General features: G+C 39.6%; 1 protein-coding gene across 13 annotated transcripts in view; it reads left to right on the top strand.

Moving 5' to 3' along the window:
* The window catches only part of PRRC2C (proline rich coiled-coil 2C), a 95379-nt gene that overhangs the window by 52341 nt on the left and 16566 nt on the right, over positions 1-26472 (top strand). For all 13 annotated transcript variants that reach the window (XM_059146859.1, XM_059146861.1, XM_059146867.1 and 10 more), the window contains exons 15-24: positions 372-582; positions 1792-4041; positions 6913-7121; positions 11000-11154; positions 12199-12940; positions 13332-13417; positions 18120-18308; positions 18459-18710; positions 20342-20434; positions 23347-23448. In XM_059146859.1, coding sequence (XP_059002842.1) covers positions 372-582; positions 1792-4041; positions 6913-7121; positions 11000-11154; positions 12199-12940; positions 13332-13417; positions 18120-18308; positions 18459-18710; positions 20342-20434; positions 23347-23448 — 4289 coding nt within the window. The remainder of the gene's footprint in view (positions 1-371; positions 583-1791; positions 4042-6912; positions 7122-10999; positions 11155-12198; positions 12941-13331; positions 13418-18119; positions 18309-18458; positions 18711-20341; positions 20435-23346; positions 23449-26472) is intronic.

Genomic DNA, 26472 nt, shown 5'->3' on the forward strand with positions numbered 1-26472 from the left:
TGATGTAAGGCTTGATCTGGGATCATGACCAGAGATCCAAAGTCAAAAGCCCTAACTGATTGAGCCACCCAGGTGCCCCCTCTTAAATCTGTTTAATAGCAACAGTAAAAATTTCATTCACAGAAAAACTTGAATAATTTTCATTGATCGTTTCTTGAGTTCCTCACTTGACAGAAAGGATTTCTTTAGCTCAAGTATAGAATTCCAATATAGAATTCTAAATTAGTATTTATAGTAAGAATATATTGGTATATACTATATGTAATAGTATATATAGTATATTATTGTGTACTATAATGTGTGTAGTAATATATACTATGTAGTATGGGTATAATGATTGTTTTTCCCAACTTTTTCCGACTTTTTTAAAGGAATGATTCCTCCTAAGCCGTTAATGAGAAGAGAACAGATGGAAGGATCAGCAAACAGTTCGGAGTCATTTGAGCACATAGCACGATCTGCAAGAGATCACGCAGTCTCCCTGTCTGAACCTCGTGTTATGTGGGGGTCGGATCCCTATCCTCATACCGAGCCTCCGCAGGCCACTACTCCCAAGGCAACAGAAGAACCTGAGGATGCAAGGTAATTATAAAAATTATTAATACAAATTGAATATTGTGGTAAAATGAAAACTGTAGTGTCCCTGAAGATCATTTTGATTTAGGACTGAGTGACAAATCTGATTACCTCCCTTTTAGTTTATGTCATTTCATTTTTGGACATGCTTGCTTTTTCCGTCATTTCTGCATCAGAGCATTTTGTCACCTAGTTCTGTACACTTGAATTAAATACTGAAATTCCTGTTGTATGTAAAATTGGCAAGTTTCTACTATTTGACATGTAGTCTAGCTTAAAGTGTTGATACAGTTTTCCACTAATGAAAAATGGTAGACATTTGATTATCAGTACCTCGTGGAAGTCTTCTAATGCCAAGATAAAGACAAATACTAATTGACAGAGATAACTTGAAGCAGATAATTGGTGATCTGTAGTAACTTATAACCATAAACTTAGAACTTCTTCCCTTTTATCGACTCTATTTTGTAATGCTGATTCTATGGGGAAGAAAGATCTATTCTAGTGTATTCTTTGATTATAGAAGGGAATTACTAGTCTTGATGGATTAAAAATTCACATCAGCATGGCCTAACTTCCATGCTTTTTTTCCTTAAGGAATGAAGTTCATTTGTGATTGTAGGGAAACAATATAATGTGGCAGCTACCGTCAATGAAATTTTGAGTGTTCAGTACAGTATTGTTAACTATAAGCATGGTGCTTTTACAATACATTTCTAGAACTTTTTCATCTTGAAAGACTGAAACTTTATATCCACTAAGTAGCCGATAATTTCCTTGTTCCTCCGAGTCCCTGGCAATCAGCATTCCACTTTATGCTTGGATGAGTTTGATTACGTTATATACCTCATATAAGTGGAATCCTACAGTGTTGTCCTGTGCTTACTCGTTTCTCTTAGCATAATGTTCTCATCCATCTGGTAGCATACAACAGTATTTTCTTCTTAGTGTCTAAAGGACACTGTATTATATGTACATACCACATTCTCTTACTCCATTCATCTGTCAGTGGACACTGAGGGCTGTTCCTACCTCTTAGCCATTGCAAATAATGCTGCACTAAACTTTTTAAGGAGGCATAAAGATTAGGATCCTTTTTAAATTGTTTTTATGATTAGACATCTGTGGTTTGTAATTAGAGGGATTATTTTGCTGTATACTTGTGAGAAGGGGCTTGTCTTGGTAGTTATGCTTCTGAATTCTCATTTTTTTTAGGTCTGAAGCCCCACGGGATCAGGAACAGGTTACTGCTGCTTATCCTGTAGAACATAGTCAATTAGAGGTTCATCCAAAAGCAGACTTTGTCAGAGAATCCAGTGAGACAGAAGCACAAAAGTTCTTAAGCAGATCTGTGGAAGACGTTAGACCTCGTCATACCGACACAAACACTCAGTCTGCTTGTTTTGATATACCTGATCAAAAAACTATAGGCACTCCTCAAGAAGAGCGAATTTCGGCTGGAGAAAGCCTGCCTGCCCGGAAAAGAAGTGTTTCCCATGGATCTAACCATACCTCAAAATCAGAGGAGCAAAGAAATGACCCATCTGCAAGCATTCCTAAAGTAACCAGCAGATGCCTTGATTCAAAGGAACCAGCAGAAAGGACAGAGGAAAAACCAAAGAAGGATGGCTTTATACGATCTTCAGAGGGACCAAAACCTGAAAAACTATATAAATCTAAGTCCGAAACTCGTTGGGGCCCAAGGCCAAGCTCCAACAGAAGAGAAGAAGGTAACGATAGGCCTGTGAGAAGATCGGGTCCCATTAAAAAACCCATCCTTAGGGATATGAAAGAGGAGCGAGAGCAGCGGAAGGAGAAGGAAGGGGAAAAGGGAGAAAAGGTCACCGAGAAAGTTGTGAAACCTGAAAAGACTGAAAAGAAAGATCCTCTTCCTCCAGTGCCACCGCCTGCAGCACCAGCCCAGCCACAGTCGGTTCCACCACCACCTCAACCAGAACTGGAGAAATTACCTTCAGCAGAAGCTTCAGCTGTGGTTCAAAAGCCACCCCAAGATGCCGAGAAGCCCTCGGAACCTGTAAGTAGTGTTGAGGTAGAGCCTGTGGCTAAAACTGTGAACCAGCCAACTGTCCCCGCACCAGCAGTCAAAGAAGAAAAACAGCCTGAGAAACTTGGTAGCAAAGACCTTGTTTTAGAGCGGCCCCGACCGGATTCCAGACCTGCAGTTAAAAAAGAATCCACTTTACCCCCTCGGACCTATTGGAAAGAAGCTAGAGATAGAGATTGGTTTCCAGATCAAGGATACAGAGGTCGAGGCCGGGGTGAATACTATTCCAGAGGCCGAAGCTATAGAGGTTCCTACGGAGGGCGTGGCCGGGGTGGGAGAGGGCACGCTCGAGATTATCCTCAGTATAGAGACAGTAAGCCACGGCCAGAGCATGTGCCCTCAGGACCTCTTCGACAGAGAGAAGAAAGTGAAACACGAAGTGAGAGCTCTGATTTTGAAGTTGTTCCTAAAAGACGACGACAGCGGGGTTCTGAGACTGACACAGACAGTGAGATTCATGAAAGTGCGAGCGATAAGGATAGTTTAAGCAAAGGTAAACTTCCCAAAAGAGAGGAGCGGTCTGAAAACAAAAAGCCTATAAAGCCTCAGTCTTCTTTCAAGCCTGAAAATCACATCCGAGTAGATAACAGACCTCTAGAAAAGCCTTACGTGAGGGATGATGATAAATCTAAACCAGGCTTCCTTCCCAAAGGAGAGCCCACACGGCGAGGCAGAGGGGGGACGTTCAGACGCGGTGGAAGGGATCCTGGAGGCCGACCGGCTCGCCCTTCCACCTTACGGAGACCCGCTTACAGGGACAATCAGTGGAACCCAAGGCAGACAGAAGCTCCTAAACCAGATGACGGAGAGCCACCAAGAAGACATGAGCAGTTTATTCCTATACCAGCAGATAAACGGCCTCCAAAATTTGAACGAAAATTTGACCCAGCTAGAGAAAGACCCCGACGACAGCGTCCTACCCGACCTCCGAGGCAGGATAAGCCACCTCGATTTAGACGTCTGAGAGAGAGAGAGGCTGCTTCCAAAACCAACGAGGTAGCAGTGCCCACGAGTAGCACCATTAATAATGTGGTTCAAGAACCAGTTAACGCTGCTGGGGATGTTTCTGGGAACAAGACACCAGACTTGTCTAACCAGAACTCTTCAGATCAGGCAAATGAAGAATGGGAAACAGCTTCTGAAAGCAGTGATTTCAATGAGAGGCGTGAGAGAGATGAGAAAAAAAATGCGGATTTGAATGCACAAGCAGTTACAAAGGCCGGAGAGAATGTTTTACCTCCAAAAAGGGAAATAGCGAAGAGAAGTTTTTCTAGCCAGAGGCCTGGTGTAGATCGCCAGAATCGGCGTGGCAACAGTGGTCCACCCAAATCCGGAAGGAATTTCTCAGGTCCTAGAAATGAACGGAGAAGTGGTCCACCATCAAAAAGTGGGAAGCGAGGGTGAGTACTTTGTTTTCGCTGTTAATTGCATTGGTACCTGAAAGCTAAACTGGCAAAGAAGCCAGTCTATGTGGAGGACCCCAGACATTGGACTCCCCTAAACTTCTTGTCTATTCTCAAAGTAATGGTGCTTGAGTGAGAGAGGTTAATGGGTTTCAGGAGTCTTTGCCTTCTAAGTTACCTTTTCCAGAAGAGTCATCTTAAGAATTTGTAGCTTTGGGAGAATGTATACATCTAGGGAGGGACCTGTACAGTGTCTTCCTTTTGGTAAGATTTTTCTTTTTTGTTTTTGGTAAGTCATCTTACTAATAATGGGCAACCCTCCTTTTTCAGTTTCTCTTTACAAAATTCTGGGGCTCGTAACTGTCTTCTGGGACTTAAATGAGTACGTTTTAACCATATGCTTTGTCACTCTGTACTGGTTGCTAGAAATGAATATGGAACCTAAGAATAAATTATATCTTCCTCTTGAGTTGGAGATAGAGTAAATGATCCAGCTGGATAAAAGCCCAGAACTGCCACCAAGGCCACGAGTAACATAAATACCGTTGGATTTATTTTTTTTAAGATTTTATTTATTTGACAGAGATCACAAGTAGGCAGAGAGAGAGAGAAAGAGAAAGAGAGAGAGGAGGAAGCAGGCTCCCCGCTGAGCAGAGAGCCCAATGTGGGGCTTGATCCCAGCACCCTGGGATCATGACCTGAGCCGAAGGCAGAGGCTTTAACCCACTGAGCCACCCAGGCGCCCCCCACCCCACTGTTGGATTTATTTTTAAACAATTTTCTGAAACTGTGCTAAAGCTTAGTCTGTTTTTTTAAATATTAAAATGTTGCTTATGGTAAACTATTAATTTCTTTAATATTGGGAAAAATTACAGTAGCAGCGTGTCTAGTTACTGTTCATTCATTCTTTCATTCATATATTGGCTAGTTATTAATGTAAGTTCTGATAACTTACTGCCTGTATAAACTCTGGTTCCTCACTAGTAAAATGGGGAGAAATTAATCGCATTTCTAAAAATTAGTGAAGATTAAAGATAACGATGTTTGTGAACTACATAACTTAAAGTGGTATATAGTAAACCGCTATTACTACGGTATTCCCTGGGTTTTGATCAAATTCCCAGGTTTGCAGCCTGAGCTGATAATTTATTCAGGTAATGTATTAATCTCCATTGGTTAGTTGCAGTATACTTAGCATTTCAGGTCACTATACCCATCAACGAAAATATTTTTGCTTTCTGATAACTTAGAAAAAGTTTAGAGAAATAATGCGACTAGTTGTGTTTCCTGAGTACCTTTTTTTTTTCCTTTTTAAAAGATTTTACTTATTTATTTGTCAGAGAGAGAGAGCACAGGCAGAGGGAGAAGCAGGCCCCCCACTGAGCAAGGAGGCCCTATGTGCGGTTTGATCCCGGGTACCCTGGATCATGACCTGAGCCGAAGGCACTTGACACTTCATCGACTGAGCCACTCAGGTGTCCCTCCTGAGTGCCTTCTTAACACAGAATTTGAACCTCTCTTTATTATTTTTTTTTTTTAAAGATTTTATTTATTTATTTGACAGAGAGATCACAAGTAGGCAGAGAGGCAGGCAGAGAGAGAGGGGGAAGCAGGCTCCATGCGGAGCAGAGAGCCCAACACAAGGTTCAGTTCCAGGACCCTGAGATCATGACCTAAGCTGAAGGCAGAGGCTTAACCCACTGAGCCACCCAGGCGCCCCAGAACCTTTCTTTGAAAGGCCAAAAGAATTAGGATAGCATATGTAGTTACAATGTAGTTATTGACTATATTAGAGTTTTGAGTAGTAACACTCAAAGGAAGTCTTTTTTTCCCCCCCAAAGGAAATTTTGATCTGATTTTTATGTAATGTAGATCTCAACTTAGCAAGACTTTGTGTCATGTAGGTAATAACTTTGAATCTGCAGAAATACAAATTATTGATTGTAATTAATCTTTTGAAATCTTTTGAAAGAGTCCCATTTAGAAGAAATTATTTTATTCTTTAAATGTTTGAGTTCATGCCTTATGTTAAGCACTTAATTAAGCTTTTATCTCAAGTGATGCTATTGGCTAAGATGAAAATGAATTTGTAAACGCATTTTCCATGATATAATTTCATAAATTTAATAAAATGCAAGAATAAAATTTGATAGGAAATAAAAACTATGGGTTTGTGAAGTGAATTATTTCCATATTTAAAGTGTTTTTTGGGGGGGGCACCTGGGAGGCTCAGTGGGTTAAGCCTCTGCCTTCAGCTTAGGTCATGATCTCAGGGTCTTGCAATCTAGCCCCACGTCAGGCGCTCTGCTCCGCAGGGAGCCTGCTTCTCCCTCTCTCTCTGCCTGCCTCTCTGCCTCCTTGTGATCCCTCTCTCTCTCTCTCTGTCAAATAAATAAAATCTTCAAAAAAAAAATTTGTTTTGTATGCTTAACGTTTATGTATCTGATTGAACTTTTTAAAAAAAAAAAAAAAAACCATGTAGTGCAAAAAGAACACTTTTTAAATTTGTTCATATGCTGCCCTGTGTGGAAAAGATTCAGTAACAAATACTTTGGATTAGCTTGGATCACAGGAATTTTCTGCTAATAAGCCATGTTGATTAGCTTATTTATTCTGTGATAAGCACAAGTTGGACACAGTTGGAATTCTGGAATTTAATTCTGGAAAGAAAATCTACCTCTTATTGGGAAGCTCAGTTTTAGTGAAGTTTTACTCTACAAAAGTCCCTAAAGCTTATTGGTTTTAGATTTAAGAGTGCTCTAGCGTACTGCTGTTTCTTCTTAGGTTAATCTCTAGAAACTGCCAGTGATCATTTTTCTTCTGTTCGGTTGTGCGGAGGTAGTAGTAACTCAGATTATTGTTTTGCAGGCCATTTGATGACCAGTCTGCAGGCACAGCTGTTGTCGATCCCGTCAATGGCAGCTCTGCACACCATCAGGAAGGAACACCTAATGGTACAGGACAAAAGAACGCCAAAGATTCCACAGGGAAAAAAAGAGAAGACCCCAAATCAGGCCCTAAAAAACCCAAAGAAAAAGTAGATGCGCTGTCACAGTTTGATCTCAACAATTACGCAAGTATGTCTTATGTTATGTATATATTATCTGTTGTATTTGAGTTGATACTATAATAAAGTCATTAGAGAAAGAATTGGACCTTCAAGGCCAAGATAGAGGCTGATTATGAAATCACTAACTGATATGGTGAACTAAAATAACACCAGTTTTTAGCCCCGCCTTGAATGCTTGATAAAGTTCTCATTAAAGATAATCTACAGGGGGGCGCCTGGGTGGCTCAGTGGGTTAAGCCACTGCCTTCGGCTCAGGGTCCTGGGATTGAGTTCCGCATCGGGCTCTCTGCTCAGAGGGGAGCCTGCTTCCTCCTCTCTCTCTGTCTGCCTCTCTGCCTACTTGTGATCTCTCTCTGTCAAATAAATAAATAAAATCTTAAAAAAAAAAAAAAAGATAATCTACAGGGTTTCACTCTTCTTCATAAAAAAGGAGAAAATTAACCAGGTGTAGGAAAACATAGACGACTAAAGAGGATGCTTAAGTCTATCTGTGCATGTGCTTTATCTTACGTGAAAGAAATGTCAACCTCACTGACTTAGGCCCTTGATAAAATTGCTATCTCAGATAAGGTACTAGAGCATACTAGAATGGGAGGCAGCATTGGTCTGGTTAAGTACTTTCAGTAGCCATAAAGTAACAGGATATGAAATGCAAAGGATTAACACAAGCAACAAGAAAACATTTGTTGTAGAAGTTAACAAGGAATATCTATGAGAAGGCACTTAAACATGTAAAAATGCACTGTTTGCCATTCATTCAGATAGACTTAAGCTGGAAATACTGTGTAAAATTGAGATGCACTAAGACCAGACAAAAGTGTTAATGGGAAAGTTAGGTTAGGTACTACTATTCCAGTATTAAAAATAAAGATGAGAGTTTTCATCTAGTTAATGGTTATTTAAATCTACAAAATTTGATTTGGGCTCAGGATCTTGGCAGTATTATTTCTAGGCCAGTCGTTCTCAACGTGTGGTCCCCAGACTATCAATATCACCTAGAAATTTGTAAGAAATTCAAAATCTTGGCCCCTACCTCAGACCTACTGAATCAGAAACCCTTGGAGCAGTCTGTGTTTTAATGAAGTCGTCCAGTAATTCCGATGCACACAAATGTTTGAGAACTATTGTTCTAGAATACCATTTTGGGATTCATACGGGAAAGAAAGAAACTTAGCTTAATTGCCCCATTTCAGAATTTTTAATTCGATTATGCAGAGCAGTGGTTCTCAGCAGGAGAGCTTTTGTACCCCAGGGGCCATTTGGCATCTCTGGAGCTTTGGAGTTCTGATTGTCCCAGCTGTGGGACTGGGGGCTGCTGACCCAGCAGTGGGGGTAGGTCAGGGACGCCGCTGAGCACCCAAGAGTGCACTGGGCGGGCACCACAGTGCTGGCAGAGCTGACATTGGAGAGTCCTGATTCAGAGAACAGAGTAGACCCATGGGAAGCTTGGATGCCAGCCTTATTTATGGTGGTCCATAGAGAAAGGAGAGTTTAAACTCCACATTTCTAAAATGGCAAATGAAGATTACAGAAGTCCTCAAAACACTGTCTTCCCAAATAACTTGACCAGTTTTCCTTCTTCCAAAGAATTTTGGGGTAGAAAATTGCCAAAGTATTATATTAGTGGATTAAGACATAAAAAGGTAAGACCTACATTACAATTCTGTGTTGACAGTGGAAGCTAAACTATACATTTTTAAAACATATTAAGAGTTACTCATGTTTAGGTTCTCCTAATAACTCGTTAAGTCATTCTTTAGACCATAGTGTTCTAAAGCATCAGGCAAGAGCAGGGTGTTGAAAACAAACAGAAAATATCCTTCAGATTTCTGTAAATGTTACATGTAGTTGGGTAAACTAACTTCAACACATTCTAAAGAAGCTCTTTGGCAAGAAAATTGAAAAATGGGTGATGGCATGGCTGTGAAGAAAAGCTTTTTTACATACACACCTTTTAGTCAGAGTGGAAGACTGTCATGAACTTAGAAATACCAAGCAGTTTCTTTGCCGCTGTGAAGTAATGGAGTGCACGGCGTCCATTGAAATAAGCATTCGACCTTTCTCTAAAATGAGCACTGCTCTTTAAGACATATGTAGAAGTATCTTAGATAAATCAGAACCAATGTGACTTTTGTTAGAAAAGCAGTAACATGGTTGCCTGCCATGGTTCAGTTGGTGGCTTGTACCACCCTTGATCTTGGGGTTTTCAGTTTGCGCTCCACATTGGGTGTAGAGATCAGTAAGTATTTTTTTAAAAAACACAAAATAACAGTAACAGGTTTTTAAAGAGTGAAACCAGTGGTGCCTGGGTGGCTCAGTCCGTTGAGCATGAACTCTTGATTTTGGCTCCGGTCATGATCTCAGGGTCCTGAAATTGGGCCTCCTGGAGCTCCGCACTGAGCACAACATCTGCTTGTTTGTCTCTCTCCCTCTCTGTTTGCACGTGCCGTGTGCACCCTTTCTCTCTCTCTCTCTCTCTCTCTCATAAACAAATGTCTTTTTTTTTTTTCCCAAAGGAATGGAAGCCAGTTTTAATATTTTTTATTTGTTTTCCCATCATTGTTTGCATAAATGCACATTTTTAGCTATTCAAAGAGAATTGTTTTCAGGTTGATTCCCTATGAACTACTCTGTAATAATACTCTTTGGCCATCCCTCACAAGTTATCACCATCCTAAGTTGTATGTGTATGTACCATTCCCAAGCAAGTAACTAATTTTATTGTATGTTCCCCAGTTAAGATGTATAGTATTTGCAAAATTGAAATAATTTATCTGAATTGCCTTACCTTTTTCTTATATTTATTTTGGAAACATCATACTTACACCCACAAGTTTCCTTGCATGGACTATTATAGTTTTGCTTTTAAATACTAAATTTAAGGGATCTAGATTTCTTATACTCACTGGGTTGTATGATTTTTTTCTTTTAAGATTTTTATTTATTTATTTGACAGAGATCACAAGTAGGCAGAGAGACAGAGAGAGAGAGGAGGAGGAAGCAGGCTCCCCACTGAGCAGAGAGCCTGATGCGGGGCTCGATCCCAGGATCCTGGGATCATGACCCGAGGTGAAGGCAGAGGCTTTAACCCACTTGAGCCACCCAGGCGTCCCTGGGTTGTATGATTTTAAGAAGATCGGCTGAATAATTGTTAGTTGGACAGTGAGTTGAAGATATGTCTTCAGTTACACATCTGCTAGATTATTATGACATTTGTATATCTGTGCCATGTTATGTTCATGTAGAACTTTCACATATATTTCATTTATTTTTAACAACTATATACTGTAAACAAGTGGTCTACATAGAGTAGTTATTTAGAGTCATAAGACCAGCTTGGTTATTCACCAGCTCACCTTTAGTGTATCGGCTTCCCAGAGTTTATATCATCCTTAAAAAAGTGAAACAGTAGTAATACCCACCTCTTAGAATGGTAGATGCGAATGAAGTAAAGTGCTGTGTAGATGTTTATAGCACACTACAGATCTGATGCTGGAAAAGCAGGGGTTAAGCAATTCCACTGAGAGAGGATGGATGATACTAAGTGGTGTTTGTTTTGTTTTTTGATACCGACTTAGAAAAGACCTTACTGCTGTATTACTGAAGGAAAGAAAGGTACATACCATTCGAAGCACTTCAGAAAGTCAGAAAACATTTTTAAAGCTTGTTTATGGGCCTCTTTTTCTATATCTGTGTATTCTTTTCAAATCTTACTAGTAAATGGCCATTGTGTGCTATGTGAATTGGGTTATAATGTGAATTATAAGAACTAGATTTTTGTCTTGTCTTTTTTTCTGTTTTTAATTGCTACTGAACTAAACATTTCTATTTATCTTTTCAATTGAAAAAATACATAGCATTTTAAATCTTTTCCTATACCCGTAGGTGTTGTTATAATCGATGACCATCCTGAAGTAACAGTAGTTGAAGACCCCCAGTCAAATTTGAATGATGACGGTTTTACTGAGGTGGTTTCCAAAAAACAACAAAAACGTTTGCAGGATGAAGAACGTCGAAAGAAGGAAGAACAAATCATACAGGTTTAGTGTTTTAGTTTGTTACTAGTTATTTACATGGTTGCCCAGAATATAGTAACAAGTAGTTACGGTCTCTCTCCATCTATAATGTCAAGGTTACATTTATTCAAGTGTTCAGAATGACTTTATTTTCACAACTTTGGTACGCTTTTTACCCAGAATTGAGGTAAATTTTAAATAGAATATAGTCACTATAGCTCACATCATCACTTTAATTCAGGAATTCATTTTTCAGTTCTGGTCATCTTATCAGAGTTAGTTAATTTTAAGTTATCTTGGAAATCTAATGAGCACAACTGCCATGATCTAATAAATTGCAGATTCTTTACCTACAAAGATTTTGATTATAATCTAAATTAGTTCATTTAAACACACAGAATGAGTCAATATTAGTTACTCCATTTAAGTCAACGCTAACACCCATTTTGCTAAATGCCGACACAGGATAAAAATAAGTAAAATACATAGGTAATAGTGATAACAAGCTCTAAAGGATGAAAAGCCTAAAAAACAAAGAAACACTGTAAAAATCTTATATGAGTGATACTTCTAAGCTCAATCAAATATAGACCCTAGGACTAGATATTTTTAGCATTCATTGATTCATTTGTTTATTCATTTGTTTTAGAAGGTAAAAATAGTGCATAAATCCTGTATAGCATAACACCCCAGCAACACCCACAGATGAATGTTTCTGTGGTAAACATGAGTGAAGTCGGTAAGTAGCTTTTTGTCAGATTGGGTCAGATTTTGCTGCCAAATGAATTCATTGAGAAATTCCTTCCAGTATTTAAATTTTAGAATTATGGAAGAGAGATTGTGGAGCCATTTATGAAGAATGTATAGTACATATTAGTCTTTTTCTCCCCGTAGCATCTTTGTTTTCACAATTTAAAGTCTCCTTAGCAGCCTTGACGTTTTTGCTCTGTTGAGTGCCTATTTTGAAAAGTAAAGGAGCTAAACTAATAGATCTTGTCAGCGACAGTCTTCATGAACTGTTCTTTCGGTTACATTATTGACAAAAATGGTTCCTACCAATTTTTTAAGGTCTGGAACAAAAAGAATGCAAATGAGAAAGGAAGAAGTCAGACTTCGAAGCTTCCTCCACGGTTTGCCAAAAAGCAGGCTACGGGAACTCAGCAGGCCCCGGCCCCGGCTCCAGCCTCAGCCCCGGCCCTGGCCTCGGCCTCGCCTCCTGCCCCGGCCGCGGCCCCAGTCCTCACCTCGGCGTCAGCTCCTCTCCCGACCTCGGCCTCAACCCCGCTTCCGCCCTCCACCTCCGCTGCAGCCACAGTCTCTTCTTCAGCTCCAGCCCCAAGCCCCGTCCTTACCTCAGCTTCGTCCCCAGCCTCTGTCCCCATCCTCGCGTCAGCCCTAGCTCCAGCGTCCGCTTCAGCTCCTGCCCCCGCCGCCTCAGCCCCAGGAGCCCCCGCGCCAGCCGCCCCAGCCCCTGTTGCAACCCCGACCCCAGCCCCAGCCCCTGCCCTAGTCGCTGCCCCAGCTTCAGCCCCAGCCCTGGTCCCAGTCCCTGCCCCGGCCCCCGGTGCACCAGCCCAGACTCAGGGACAGACTCATAAGCCAGTCCAGAGCCCACTACAGACTACAACCCAGTCTTCAAAACAGCCACCACCTTCGATTAGACTACCCTCAGCTCAGACGCCCAACGGCACGGATTATGTAGCCACAGGAAAGTCCATCCAGACCTCGCAGTCACATGGCACACTGACAGCTGAATTGTGGGATAACAAGGTGGCCCCACCGGCTGTGCTGAACGACATCTCCAAGAAACGTGAGTTCACCAGAGAAGGGAAGGCTGGGGTATGGCATGAGAATGTTGGGGTTTGTTTCCAGTTTTATTTGTGTACTCAGTATGTTTTTTTCCTAGCCACTTTGTTTTTTAAGGAAGAAGTGGTAATAGTAATTTTTTTCTTCTTTACTTAAAACCTTTGTTTCTAGAACAGATGTCGTATACTTTTAATGGCATATTTTATGGGCACAATTTTGCGTTGATTAAAAACATACACTGTTTGCTGGGGGAGCTTATTTTTATCTCTTAAGTGTATTGTGAAAATCTTTTTTTGTTGTTGTCCAGCTGCCATTAAAGGAAAAGGTAAAGTACATTAGGGATTATTAGCCTCTAAATTCTAATGGTTGCGTTTCCCATGATTTCTTCTTTCCAGTGGGTCCCATTAGTCCACCACAGCCACCGTCAGTGAGCGCGTGGAATAAGCCCCTAACGTCGTTTGGATCAGCTGCCCCGTCAGAGGTAGGAGTGCACTTCACAATGGCCTTGGCAGTGTTAGCGTAGCAGTTTCCTTCCGTAGTTTCTCACACTTGAGTGTACATCACAGTCACCTTGGGCAGCTTGTTAGAGTAGATTGCTGAGACCCTGCCCGGCGCTTCTGTCTCATTAGGTCTGACTGAGGCCTGAGTACATTTCTAACAAGTTCCTAAGTGATATTATTGCTGCTGGAGCTCTACCTTTAGAGGCTGCTTTTCACCTTTAGACATAATAAGGTTAACATTTTTTTAATTCAAGTCTCAATAAAAGTGCTTGTGAAAAAAAAAATGCTTGTGATACAGAGAATGTAAGTGTAGTTACTACTTTTTTGACTTTTCTACCATGTTTTTAGCCTGAATAATTAGGCAGTATAATTACTTAGAAGCAGAGTGTACAGGAAGTTCAACGTAATTTCTCAAATGTGCAGTGTTGGTAAGTTAGCAGTTTTTCACTTACTCATTGAACAAAAATTTTTGAGCACATGTGATATACCAGGCAGTTTTCTAACGCATGGGCTTACAAAACAGGGAGAAAGTGTGATAAAAATGGACAAAAAGCTCTGCAGTCGGGGCTTCCGTTGTAGATGGGGCGGGAGGGGTGAGCCCCTAATAAATACCATCTATTGTTAAATGGGTCAGTGCTGAGGAGGAAAGCAAAGTAGGGAAGGTACCTAAGAAGTTTCTCAAGGGATCCAGAGACAATTTAAAATAGGTTGGCCAAGATGTGCCCCTTAGGTGACGTTTGATAAGAGAACATGCTACTGAAATTTCTTAGGAAAAGTGAATTCTTGGTTCAGAGACTAACAAATACAGAAGCCCCAAGAGAGAGGCATGGCTGGTGCATTCGGGGAAGATCAGGGGGTTCGTGTGGCTGTAGTGAAGTTGAGGGGTGGAAAGAGAACAGATGAAGCCGGAGGGATGACGGAGCGTAGACCGCACTGGGCCTTGGGGAGATGTAGGAACACAGTAGATAGTGTTGAGCACAAGAAGAGCAGGACCTGACTTTTTCTCAGATGATTTATTCTGAGTTAAGACTAGTCCATAGATGGCAAAGAGTAGAAGGTAGGATGGTGTCATAATAATCAAATGATGGTAACTTAGACCAGGGAGATGGCATTAAAGGTGATAAGGAGACTTGAAGGTAGAGCTGACAAATACTGAGCGATTAAACATAGTATGTGTGGGGCGCCTGGGTGGCTCAGTGGGTTAAAGCTGCTGCCTTCAGCTCAGGTCATGATCCTGGGGTCCTGGGATCGAGCCCCACATCGGGCTCTCTGCTCAGCAGGGAGCCTGCTTCCCCCTCTCTCTTTCGGCCTGCCTCTCTGCCTATTTGTGATCTCTGTCCAATAAATAAAATCTTAAAAAAAAAAAAATAAACATAGAATGTGAAAAAGAACACAATTTATCTCCCCAGTTTTTGACTTGAGGAGCAAGAAGAATAGAGTTGCCATCAATCGTGATTGGAAGCTGTAATACGGATCTGTAACGAGGGAAAGTAGAAGGGAGTTTGGAAAATATAAGGGGTGTGTTGTTAGGTTTAGAGTGTTTGTTACAAATCTAAGTGGAGCTGCTGGGTAGGTTGTTAGATGGAAGAGTCTGTAGTTCATAGGAGATAATCTAGTTTGGAGACATGAATTTCACAGCTATTGATTAGATGGTGCTTAAAATGAGTGAGTTGAATGAGACCACCAAGGAAGAGTGGTTAGAAAAGAGAAGAGAATCCGAGGCTAAGTCCTAAGCCTTTCCCATTTGGCAATGTGGGGCTTGGAAAAGGGTTTTCAAATCTCAATGAAAGGTGAGTTGAAAGGAGGGATAATTTAAGTGTGTCAGATTCTGCTGGGTGGTCAGGTAAGTTAGGCCTGAGAATTGGACCGGATAATGTGGTCCCTGGTGTCAATGGGGCAGTAGGCACAAAAGCCTGGTTAGAGTGAATTTAAGAGAAAGTGGGAGGAAAGCTGCATATAGAGAACTTAGAGAAAGTGGTTTGGCTGTGAAGGAGGAACAGAGACACGTGACAATAGGTAAAAAGTACAGAATTTTTTAAAAATTTAAAGACGTCGTTAAAGAAGTCTTCCTGCTGCCCCTGCCCCACTTCGGCTTTTTGACTTAGGTCTGGAGAAGACCTCAGCAGCTGTTTTAAAAGTTCTACAGGGAACTCAAGTAAAATACGGAATCACTGCATTCGGTGTGTAGGATCCTCCGTTTAATCATTTTTCTTCTGCTGGTTGGTATGGACACTAGGATTAACTGTAGCATTTCTTACATAGCTATGTCATGCTAATAGTGAAGGACGAAGTGGAAAGCTTCTTTGTTTTGGATGGGTGCACTGGATTTAATGAATTTATTAAAATGTCTAGTCCCAGTTTTTAAATTGACATTCAGTATAGGAATAATGATTTCTCAGCACTCTTAGCTGCCAGATTTCTGTTGTGAAGGTTCTCCTGTAGGTTTGCAGCACTGACAGAACGCCCACATCTGCCTTCAGCCGGTTGGAGGAGGAAATTCCTTTGGTGGGATCTCGTCTTTCTCACACACATTTTCTTCATCCTCTATGTTCTTTATGTTTTCTGGGTAAAATGTGATGGTTTTTGGTGGACATTCATTGCGCATGATTTTGGAATATTGCCTCATGGTGAGCTTCAGAGCTAGCAAAGTCACGTTTCAGTTTTAATTCATTTCAGAGAACGGAGAGAATTCCTTGGTGGGACTTAAGTTGCTCTGGTGAAATGCGTTCCTTAGTGACTATTTGGTTCAGGGCAGTGCGTGTTAGATACACGGGATAGTCTCACAAAGATTGATAATATATAATCTGAGCTCTATTACCCTTCCTTGTGTTATGTGTATTTTGTACACTTTTTTTGTTTCAAGGGATATGGTATTTTTCCTAAAACTAACATACTCTACCGGTTCTATTAATTGTCCATCTATTTTTTAATTTCTTTGAACTATTTGTAACTTCTTGTTTCTCTACGTAGTCAGTGGGTTTCAGTGATTACTGTTTGACTTTTCTGATACTAACTGTACATTTATACTGAACTAACTACAGAATTTCAGCATTGACTAAAGCAAATAGAGATTTTTATTCTAAGTTACATAAGTAATGTTAGCCTGTATTTGAAAGAGAATGTTCAGATACTAAAAATAAGTCTGAATGACACGGCCTCTCCATAATGTGGACATTGTTACACTAATAAATTTAATAGTAACCTTACACAGTAATTGATGCGGTGAGTTCAGGGGTGCTGAAACTAATACAAAGCAATGATACGATTATGAGACCAAAGCCTGAAGTTAAACTTTGTCCCAACTTTTGTCTGTTTATTTCTGAAAATATTAAGCAATTGTTACAAACACCTCTGGCTTACAAAATTGTATTTTCTAGCTTTCTGCTTGTTCATTTTCTACTACTGCTTTTAATACCTGCCATGTTCCAGTCTCACTAAACTTTTTCTTTTCTTTTTTTTTTTTTTAATTCTTAACCTCTACACGAGGTGTTTGCTCTGCTGGAATCACTTGCTGCTGATTTTGTCTTGTGGATTGAGCATCAGTGTGGTCTCCTTGGGACTTTTTCTGTCAATCTCAAGTGACTGAACCATACTTTGATTTTTGCATATCCCTCATCTGATTTTCTACTTGTTCATTTTCTCCATTCACTTTATTGCAACTTCTGCAAGTTAGATTCTTAGAGTCTATCTGGATCAGTGCCTAGCACAAAGAAGATGCCACATAAATTAACAGTTTAATTGGATTCTTAAGGTGTGTGCACTTCATTACCAATCACAGATTATTTTGATGGACATTGTTTTCATTTTATTTCCATGTATACTTTTTTAAAAGTAGGTGACACTGGGAGCACCTGGGTGGCTTAATGGGTTAAGCCTCTGTCTTTGCCCCAGGTCATGATCTCAGGGTCTTGGGATGGAGCCCGCATCATCATTGGGCTCTCTGCTGCCTCTCTGCCTCCTTGTGTCAATAAATAAATAAAATCTTTTTTAAAAATTCTAAAAAATTTTTTGGTTTATTTTTGGTTTTTTTTTTTTTTTTTTTTTACTTTTTTTTTCTAAAAAATTTTTTAAAAAGTAGGTGACACTGGTGTTGCTATCTTCTCTCCCTCATTCATTCATCTGTTGATTTGTTGCTGGTGCTGTCTTTGTCTGTTTGTTGCTTTTACTTTCGTGTTCAAGGAGCAAATAGCTTGAGGCTGTGATCTGCTCACAGTGAAACTCCTGACGCATTAAGCCAGGACTTCAGAAATTTAAGTCTTGGGAGCCTTGGTGGCTCTCAGTCAGTTGAGCGTCTGGCTCTTGATTTTGACTCAGGTCCTGGTGTCTGTCTGGGTCCTGGAGTCACTGGGCTCCCTGCTCAGTTTGGAGTCTGCTGCTGTCCTCCCTCTCCCTCGGCTGCTCCCCGACTCCTGTTTTCATGCGCGTGTGGCCTGTGTGTGTCTCTCAAATAAATAGATCTTTAGAATCGATAAATCAAAACTTAAATGTTCTCCTAGTTTTCATTTTACTCCTTTTTTGATACAGATCAGTAGTGGCTAAAGGAAAGTTTCTCAAAACATGATCAGTGTCCATTAATACATAGATTCTTCCATTGTACTATTGAAATACGGGCTACTACATCATTCAGTCATATTTGAATTCTGTTTGCTTAGATAAGCAAGTTTTTAAATACTCTCTTTCTAGGGAACAAAAAATGGTCAAGAAAGTGGAGTTGAAATTGGAATTGACACAATTCAGTTTGGTGCTCCAGCTTCGAATGGGAATGAAAATGAAATTGTGCCTGTACTCTCTGAAAAAACTACTGACAAGATACCAGAACCTAAAGAACAGCGGCAGAAACAGCCACGGGCGGGCCCCATCAAAGCCCAGAAGGTAGATGATAATTCATACTCCATCCAGGTAGAACTGTATGAAAGCCACTAACACTTCAGTGGGACAACTAGTGATGGTTTTGAAATTGAATTTAGTTTTCAGTGAATGTCTGTGATCATAATACATTTGTCATAACCATTGAATTTTTAGCTTCCAGATTTGAGTCCGGTAGAAAATAAAGAACATAAACCAGGTCCTATTGGAAAAGAACGTTCATTAAAAAATAGAAAAGTAAAAGATGCCCAACAGGCGGAGCCAGAAGGACAAGAGAAACCAAGCCCCGCTGCGGTAAGAAGCACAGACCCGGTAACAACAAAGGAAAGCAAAGCAGTTGCGGAAATGTCGACTGAAATAGGAGCGATGATCTCAGTGTCGTCCACAGAGTACGGCGCTGATGTGAAGGTAGGCGGCCCGCGGTGGCCACGGGTTCGGGTGGTGCAAACCATGTTAACAGTGAGGGGGGGGAATAGGAACAGCGCTCATTCTTTCTGTTCTCCTTTTTCTTTTATTTTGGCTTGAGGCATAGAATTCTGTAAACTGTCTGGGAGATGATTTTGCAGAGAATGTTTTACTTCATTGTATGCATTTGTGGTCTAAAGAAATTTCTTAAATATTTCTTTAGGTAGGTGAAAATCCATACCTTTTTTTTTTTTTTTTTTTTTAAGATTATTTATTTATTTATTTGACAGAGAGATCACAAGTGGGGGTGGGGGAGGAGGCTCCCCGCTGAACAGAGAGCCCGATGCAACCTTGATCATAGGACCCTGAGATCACGACTGAGCTTAAGGCTGGGGCTTAACCCCCTGAGCCACCGAGGCGCCTGTGAAAATCTATACTCTTCCAGTTTGAAGTGAAAAATATGTACATAGGATTAAAATGATTTTTCTTGGGTTTACAGGCTTTGGAAAGATTGTTTAGATTTTTATTTTGTTAATGGAGATACTGTGGTGTCTTAGCTTGTCCACTAGTGAGATTTTCAAGTCAGGAACTAAGTCAGTAAATTTTCAGTAACTGCAGTATAGGCAGTTTTCTTCCAGGGTTGGAATAGATCATTGTTTCGTTGGTTGAGCACCAGAGGAAATAACTGACTTGAATTTAGGGACCACATTGAATGAAAAGTGTGTATCTTTAAAAATAATCATTAAGGCAAGATGCAAAAGATACTCTGAGTGACTTATGTGGACTAACATCTGTTGGAATAGCAAAATTTATATCTGCCATTTTATGTTCACTCTGGTACATATTGAAAAGAAAGGTAAGTGAGAACTTTAATGTTATTTGACTACTTTTCACTTTTAATTGCTATATAAACAATACATGTAAATAAAAAACTCTTGCAATCCATCTCTACCATATTTAAAGAAGAGATTCATGATGATAAATTTATCCTAAAAAGGCTGACATTCATTTATCTGTGTTGTATTTTGAAGAGAATAAAAAATCAGTAGTTGAAAGTAAGTTATAAATTACGAGAACCACACAGAGTTCTTTTAGTAACCCATTGAATTAAATAGTTGGTACTTTTGGCAGCCTTCTAGTACAGTGCAATGTGTATATATCTATATATCTTAAAGATTTTATTTATTTATTTGACAGAGATCACAAGTAGGCAGAGAGGCAGGCAGAGGTGGGGGGAAGCAGGCTTCAGGCTGAGCAGAGAGCCCGATGTGGGGCTCAGTCCCAGGACCCTAGCTGAAGGCAGAGGCTTTAATCCACTGAGCCACCCAGGAGTCCCTGTATTTAAATTAAAAAAAAAAAAAAAATTTTAATTCAAGTATAGTGGACATACAATACAGCAATGCATTAAAAAAAAAATGTACAGGACCCGGCAGCTGAAAGGTCACCACTTCCATGATGAGTCCACGTTTCTTTCGTCACAGTATTGGTCTTTTAAGATTTGAGTAAGTTGAGTCTTAAGATCTGCTCTCCTCTCCTGCTTTGCTCCAGACCAACTTTACAACTGTTAGGCTGCCATTAGAAAGTGAGTCATTAATTTAGTTTACAACGTATTTTTTTCTATTGCTACTCCACAGGAGTCTGTAACAGACTATACTACACCTTCTTCTTCTCTGCCCAACACTGTGGCTACTAATAATGCAAAGATGGAGGATACTTTGGTTAATAATGTAAGTAATCAGCCTCACATGTGAAAAGTGTGGTTAGGACCCTGGCTCTTACTATCTAATACATCGTGTGTGACCAGTATTTAATTCTTCTCTGGGAAAGGGCTATAGTGAACTTGCATTTTGGAGTACTAATAATTAGCAAAATAGTCAAAACTTCGGCTCAGTTTCATAAGTACTAATCCTGTTAACCTGGTTTTGGTAAGAATTTTTGTTCTTTCCATCCACATTCTGCAAGTTCAGTAATTTATTTTGTTGATAACCTTCTCACAGTGCAGTGAAAGCTCTCTCAACACAGAAAGCGATCAGGATGTTGCCAAGAATTCAGGGGTTTCTTTTTGACCTAAAAAAAAAATTTTGCTGTACCTTAGCAACAATCCTGTTGTGAAGTCTGAACTATAATGTGTATGTAGCTTCAGAAACTCTTAAATGCTGTGTTAAAAAGCGGTAGTAAGCCATGTAAAATTTTTGGCAGTAGTTCTCCAGAACAGCTGGGTTACAATTCAGGGTTATGTTAAGGCAGTACAGTCCATCCCTTTGCCTAGATCATTGACTGGCAAAAAGTTGAAAATCCAGACACGTTCGCTACCCTCTGTGTAGAGGAGCATTTTAGCAGGTACACGTATGGAAGGCCCTTGGTTTGGAAGGCAGGTGTGGTAGAAATTTGGTCAGCTGCTCTCTCTTTTATATAAAGCTCTCTGTAATGAGCAAAGGCTCATTCTTTTCAAAAATCTCCTTCATGGATATATTTAAAGGTTTCTCACAAAGGGCTTTAACTGTCATTTTGAGAATAAAAATCTTATGCCTTACAGTGTTTTTCCTTCTTTCTAGCATCAAGTATAGAATTGTTCTTCTTTCTAGCATCAAGTATAGAATTGTAGAGAGGTGAGGTAATTTAGGAATCATTTAATCCAACTTTAGTCGGGCTGTAGGATGTGAGGACTGAGGAAAAAAGCAGCTGTGTCACACATTTTTTTTTTTTTTCATGGCAGGAGAGCTTTGTAGGAGCCGATTCATATAATCTGTCCAGCTCACAGATGTAGCGAAGCTTTACTTGTCATGCCAGACCCTTTCCCACCAACACTTTTGGGGGAAGTCTTAAATTTATTTAACTTCCTGTAAGTAGGGAGGGTATGTGCTGTGGTGAGCGCTGTGAACTGTGTAAGATCAATGAATCACAGACCTGTACCTCTGAAACAAATAATACATAACATGTTAATTTTTTTTTTTTAAAGGGGTAAAAAAGTAATGGGAAATTTGGGAAGGACAAAAAGACTCCCTGTCAGTTAACAGGGAGTCAGTGGCACTATGTTGCTTATTAAATACTGAATCAGTAATATCTCGGAGTTTAATTTTACTTAAATTGTGCATTTTCTCATTTAGAAAATATAGAGTATATGATGCTTTCTGCCAAATCACCCTCTAAAAATGTGATTTATGAAATACAAGTAAGCAAAGAAAGATTATTCTCAGAACCCTTCATTGTCATTGGAAATATCCATTTGAGTGTTTCTGTGTGATCTAATTAAAATGTAGTGAGACTTGTGCATGCAGGACCACTGAAGGGGAGAGACCCAGTCTTGTGTCTAAGCAAATAGTCTACATTTTATTTTTAATTATGTATCCAGTGTACGTTTGAAAACAGGAACATCCACCTTGGGTCAGGGAGCATTACAGATGGTCTTCAGTCTGCAGTGATGTCACAGTGCTGCGAATTTCTGCCGAGTGCGGTGGGGATTCTGAATTTGATTAATGTAGTTGTTAAAAACAAATGTTCTGCATGGGAAAATTTTAGGACCTTTTGAAATGTTCCTTTCTCACTCCTCAGTGTGGTTAAGGAAGGGTTCCTTTTATGCACAGAACTTTTGTCTTTTGAAAAAATCGTTCTTAATAAAGACTTACTCCCCTTATCAAAACTTAAAGTACTTTTTAAGGATTTTTAGCTGGTTGTTTATTGCTTAGTGTTACCTATACACAATCATTTTGAATACTTAAGTGTCGTAAAGATCTAAATGAAGGTGTTTTTGATTATTCCTAGCACAGCTATTTTAAAGATTTGTATTTAAAGTAATCTCCATCCAATAGCCCATAGTATTATCAGTCTCTGTTAGATACTCCATAGTACCACAACGTGATTATCTTAAAACCTCCGAGCATCTCAGTCACTTTATCTGAATAACTAAGTGAACCATTAAAATCAGTCATACAGTAGTACATAATAAAATTTCAAGATCCAGAGACTTAAAGGAAAAAAGAGATTTGGTTACTGTTTCTAATATCTTAATGTTTCTAAAAATATTTGCCATAATCATGTTATAACTATAGTGAAAGTGTTTTGCTTAGTGTAACAAGCACTGTGGTGATATATTCTGTACTTTGCTCCTGATTGTAATTTTGTTCTTGATTATAGTTATAAGAATGTAGACTGTATTGCAGGAACGAGGTTAATTTCTGAATAATTACAGTATCATGTTAAATGCTTCTGAAGGAATCTGTGGATCCCTTAGAGCTTTGCTACGTATGTTTGGCCACTGACCAGAGCATCACTGCATTTGAAGTGCACAATTGCAGGCCTTAACCCCAGACCGACTGGCCAGAATCTGCACTTTAATAACATGCCAGGTCACTGTTGTACACATTAAAATTACTTAAAATACTTGAGGCACTGCTTTCAAGTATATACCTAGTATTTGGGACAGGTTCTTTTTCTGTAATTACATGCATAAAAAAGCAGATAGTATTTCTCTAAGATGTTGAGAATTATCAATTGATGCAGACACAGTGTACCTCTAATCAGATATTCCTTTTGGCTCATGAAAAATAAATACCCTTAGAGGAGGACTTTAGCAGTATCTGTAATGGGGCTTTTGTAGCAGACCTAGTTAGATTATGATATGTGTTGCCTACCTTTACAGGTGCCCTTGCCCAACACCCTCCCCCTCCCTAAGAGGGAGACTATACAACAGAGCACCGGCCTAACCTCAGCTCCTCCCACTACTTTCAGCCTCACCTTCAAGGTATGTACAACATCCTTCTCCTAAAGGTCCTTGATGATGCATGCTAGGGGACATAAGTTAGAAATACTCTTGGTATTTTTGTGGTAAGCAACAATACTAAGCTGAGGAAATAGAGTTATGTCAAATTATACCTTAAAATTTTACTAACTTCTAATACCACTTTAAAGGAAGGCCTATTATGCCTGTGAATTTTGTCTTAAAAATACAGGAAAGCCTTTTTATATTCTGTGTTTGTACTGACTTCCTCTTAGAGACCTTCATTTTTGGATATATTAGTTGTGTATAAAACCAGCTGGCTTGTTGTGTTGCATGTTTGTTGTTGGTATTTATCCTAAGTTCCCATAATGGTAAGACTGCTCATTTCCTGTCCCTATAAACTCGGTGAATTGAATGAATGCATTGTAATAATTAGAATATTTTATGAAGAGGTAATTAATACAAATTGACTTGATTTGATTTTTGTTGGATACTTTTTGAATAAGAGGGCAAAAGAGATTATAGACAACAGGTTTTTTTATATCAAGCAATGCAGGCTTATTTTTTATCTCCTGTTGTGTTTATAATACTGAGCTATGTTACTAATGCTTCTTTACAGTTCCTTAAGAGAATTTTAAATCAGTTGTTCACCTCCAGGATCAGTCAGTGGTTAAAAAAGGGACATGAAATTCAAATGAAGATGCTTTAATGTGCATCCATTTATCCCGTTGGTGGTGTTTGTTCAGTTTTATAATCGGGCAAGTATTTAACGCCTGTAGCAGGATTTCCTAATGCTGGTGCAGTGGTTGACAGTGAATCACTGATGACCTTGACAAGAGGGGGAAACGTGTTGGCCAGTGTTCATTTCTAGAAGTTCGAGAGGAAATTTTATGAGACAACCACTTCTGCTTTGTGTCAGCCCCCATCCTTGTCCAGTCTGACTCTTCACTGCTGGTTCCTGCTTAGCCTTTATGCTTTTCCCGCTGCAATGCGTATTTCAGTCTGTTTCCTGCCGTGTCTTCCATGTGGTTTTCACCACATGCCAGTCAAGGCTGGTCCAGTTTCACATGAGCAAATACAAGATCATGAACTCTTCTTTAGACCAGATGTTAATTCTTCAGAGAACCCATTCGGCCTTGCCTTTCACTTAATGTTTTTAAGAAGAAATACGCATTTAGAGTTAAAGTGAATTTAAATCAGATTTCATTGCTTAAAACTTTCTCTGGTTTCTTTACTTCTTCTGACATCTCTCTATTTGGATAATATATAAAGTATAGAAAAGTTTTATTATATGGATTTTACTGACAGTATATTTGTCAAGGGGAAAACTAATATAATTAAATAAATGTACTTGTTTTCTTGAATTTCTAAAAATAGAATCTAAATTTTCTTGTTGCTGAAGAAATGAAATGAAGCCATACGTGTGTGGCCTGTATATTATACAGGTTTGATTAGCTGCAATTTATGCATTCCCAGCATGACAAAACTAGTATAAAAGGCAATGTGTGCTCTATAGAACTGCTCTAAACCATTAAATCTCAGTACAGATTGCATTTTGTCTAACTTTAGCCTAAATTTTTTAAATTTGTTGATTTTTTTTTTTTTAACTTACCAAGACTTGTTTTAAAATAAAACACATTTGAAACTAGCAAGGTGATTGTGAGAAGACTCACAAAAACCTAAAAGTGTCCCATGTTTTGGTATTATAGTGATGATATTAGTCATCTGAGGAAAACTTGAATTATATGTAACATGTATTTTAACAAGAAAGCAGTGAAGATATGTAACAATTACTCATTCTTACAATTAAAATTTAATAAGGTTAAAAATTTTAAAGTTGGTACTTCAAGGAACAACAACAGCTTCCTAAATACGGCATTAATAACTGTTACTTGATTTTTCGGTAGCTGAATTTTATAGATTACCTTGTGGTTTGTTTGTTTTTTCCACAGCCCAGTATTTTGGCTAGTAGTAAAAACTTCACAATCTGTGTTTCAATTTCCCTCCTATTGGAGGACCTACATGTGTGCCCTCCAGCTTAGGATCCACTAGCCACATGTCATTAATAAACACTTTAATGTGGCTAATCCAAGTTGTAGTATATGCTGTAAGTGTAAAATAAAATAGACACTGGGTCTGAAATGTTAATATTTAGAAGTTAAAATGTCAATTTTTGTGTTGATTTAGGTTTTAATTGTAGATTCATGGGTTGAATAAAATGTGTTACCAAAATTAGTATTACCTCTTTATTTTTTTGAATGCAGCTATTAGAAAAATTATACATGATTTGCATTTATATGTCTGTTGAATAACACTGGTCTAGATAGATTAAAATAAGATATGCTTCTACATTTTTTTTCCTTAAAGATTTTATTTATTTATTTGACAAAGACACAGCGAGAAAGGGAACACAAGCAGGGGGAGTGGGAGAGGGAGACGCTGGCTTCCTGCTGAGCAGGGAGCCCAAGGCGGGGTTCAGTCCGGGGACCCCGGGATCACGACCTGAGCTGAAGGCAGATGCTTAACAGCTGAGCCACGCAGGCAGGGTGAGAAGCAGAGGGAGAGGGAGAATTTCCAACACAGAGCCCAACTTGGGGTTCAGCCCCACAATCCTGAGATCATGACTTGAGCTAAAACCTAGAGCTGGATGCTTAACCGACTGAGCTACCCAGGCACCCCAGTCTGTCCACATTTTAAGAAAAAGCTAAAATCTGTAGTGCACAGTTGCAGTCTGACATGCTTGATGAGATCTGGGTGTAAAACAAGGAATACTTTTACTGCATCCAAACCTTAAAACCTGTCTGGTTAGTTACTTTGCCTTTTACAACACTGAACATAAAACAGCTAAACAAAAGGTACCTGTCCTCTGCCATTGACAGTTGCAGCCTTACAGAGAAAGGATCGAAGGAATGGGAATTCACGGAGGGCCTTCAGCGCCTTTCCGACTGGAGGCAGAGCCTTAGGTAGTCCTACAGGGTGTGGCATTTCCATCGTTATGCCCCAGTGCTCTGGGGACTCATATTTTCGTGCAACAGGAGCTGTGACTTT

Source organism: Mustela lutreola, chromosome 14 (assembly GCF_030435805.1).
Source record: "Mustela lutreola isolate mMusLut2 chromosome 14, mMusLut2.pri, whole genome shotgun sequence".
NCBI lineage: Eukaryota > Metazoa > Chordata > Mammalia > Carnivora > Mustelidae > Mustela > Mustela lutreola.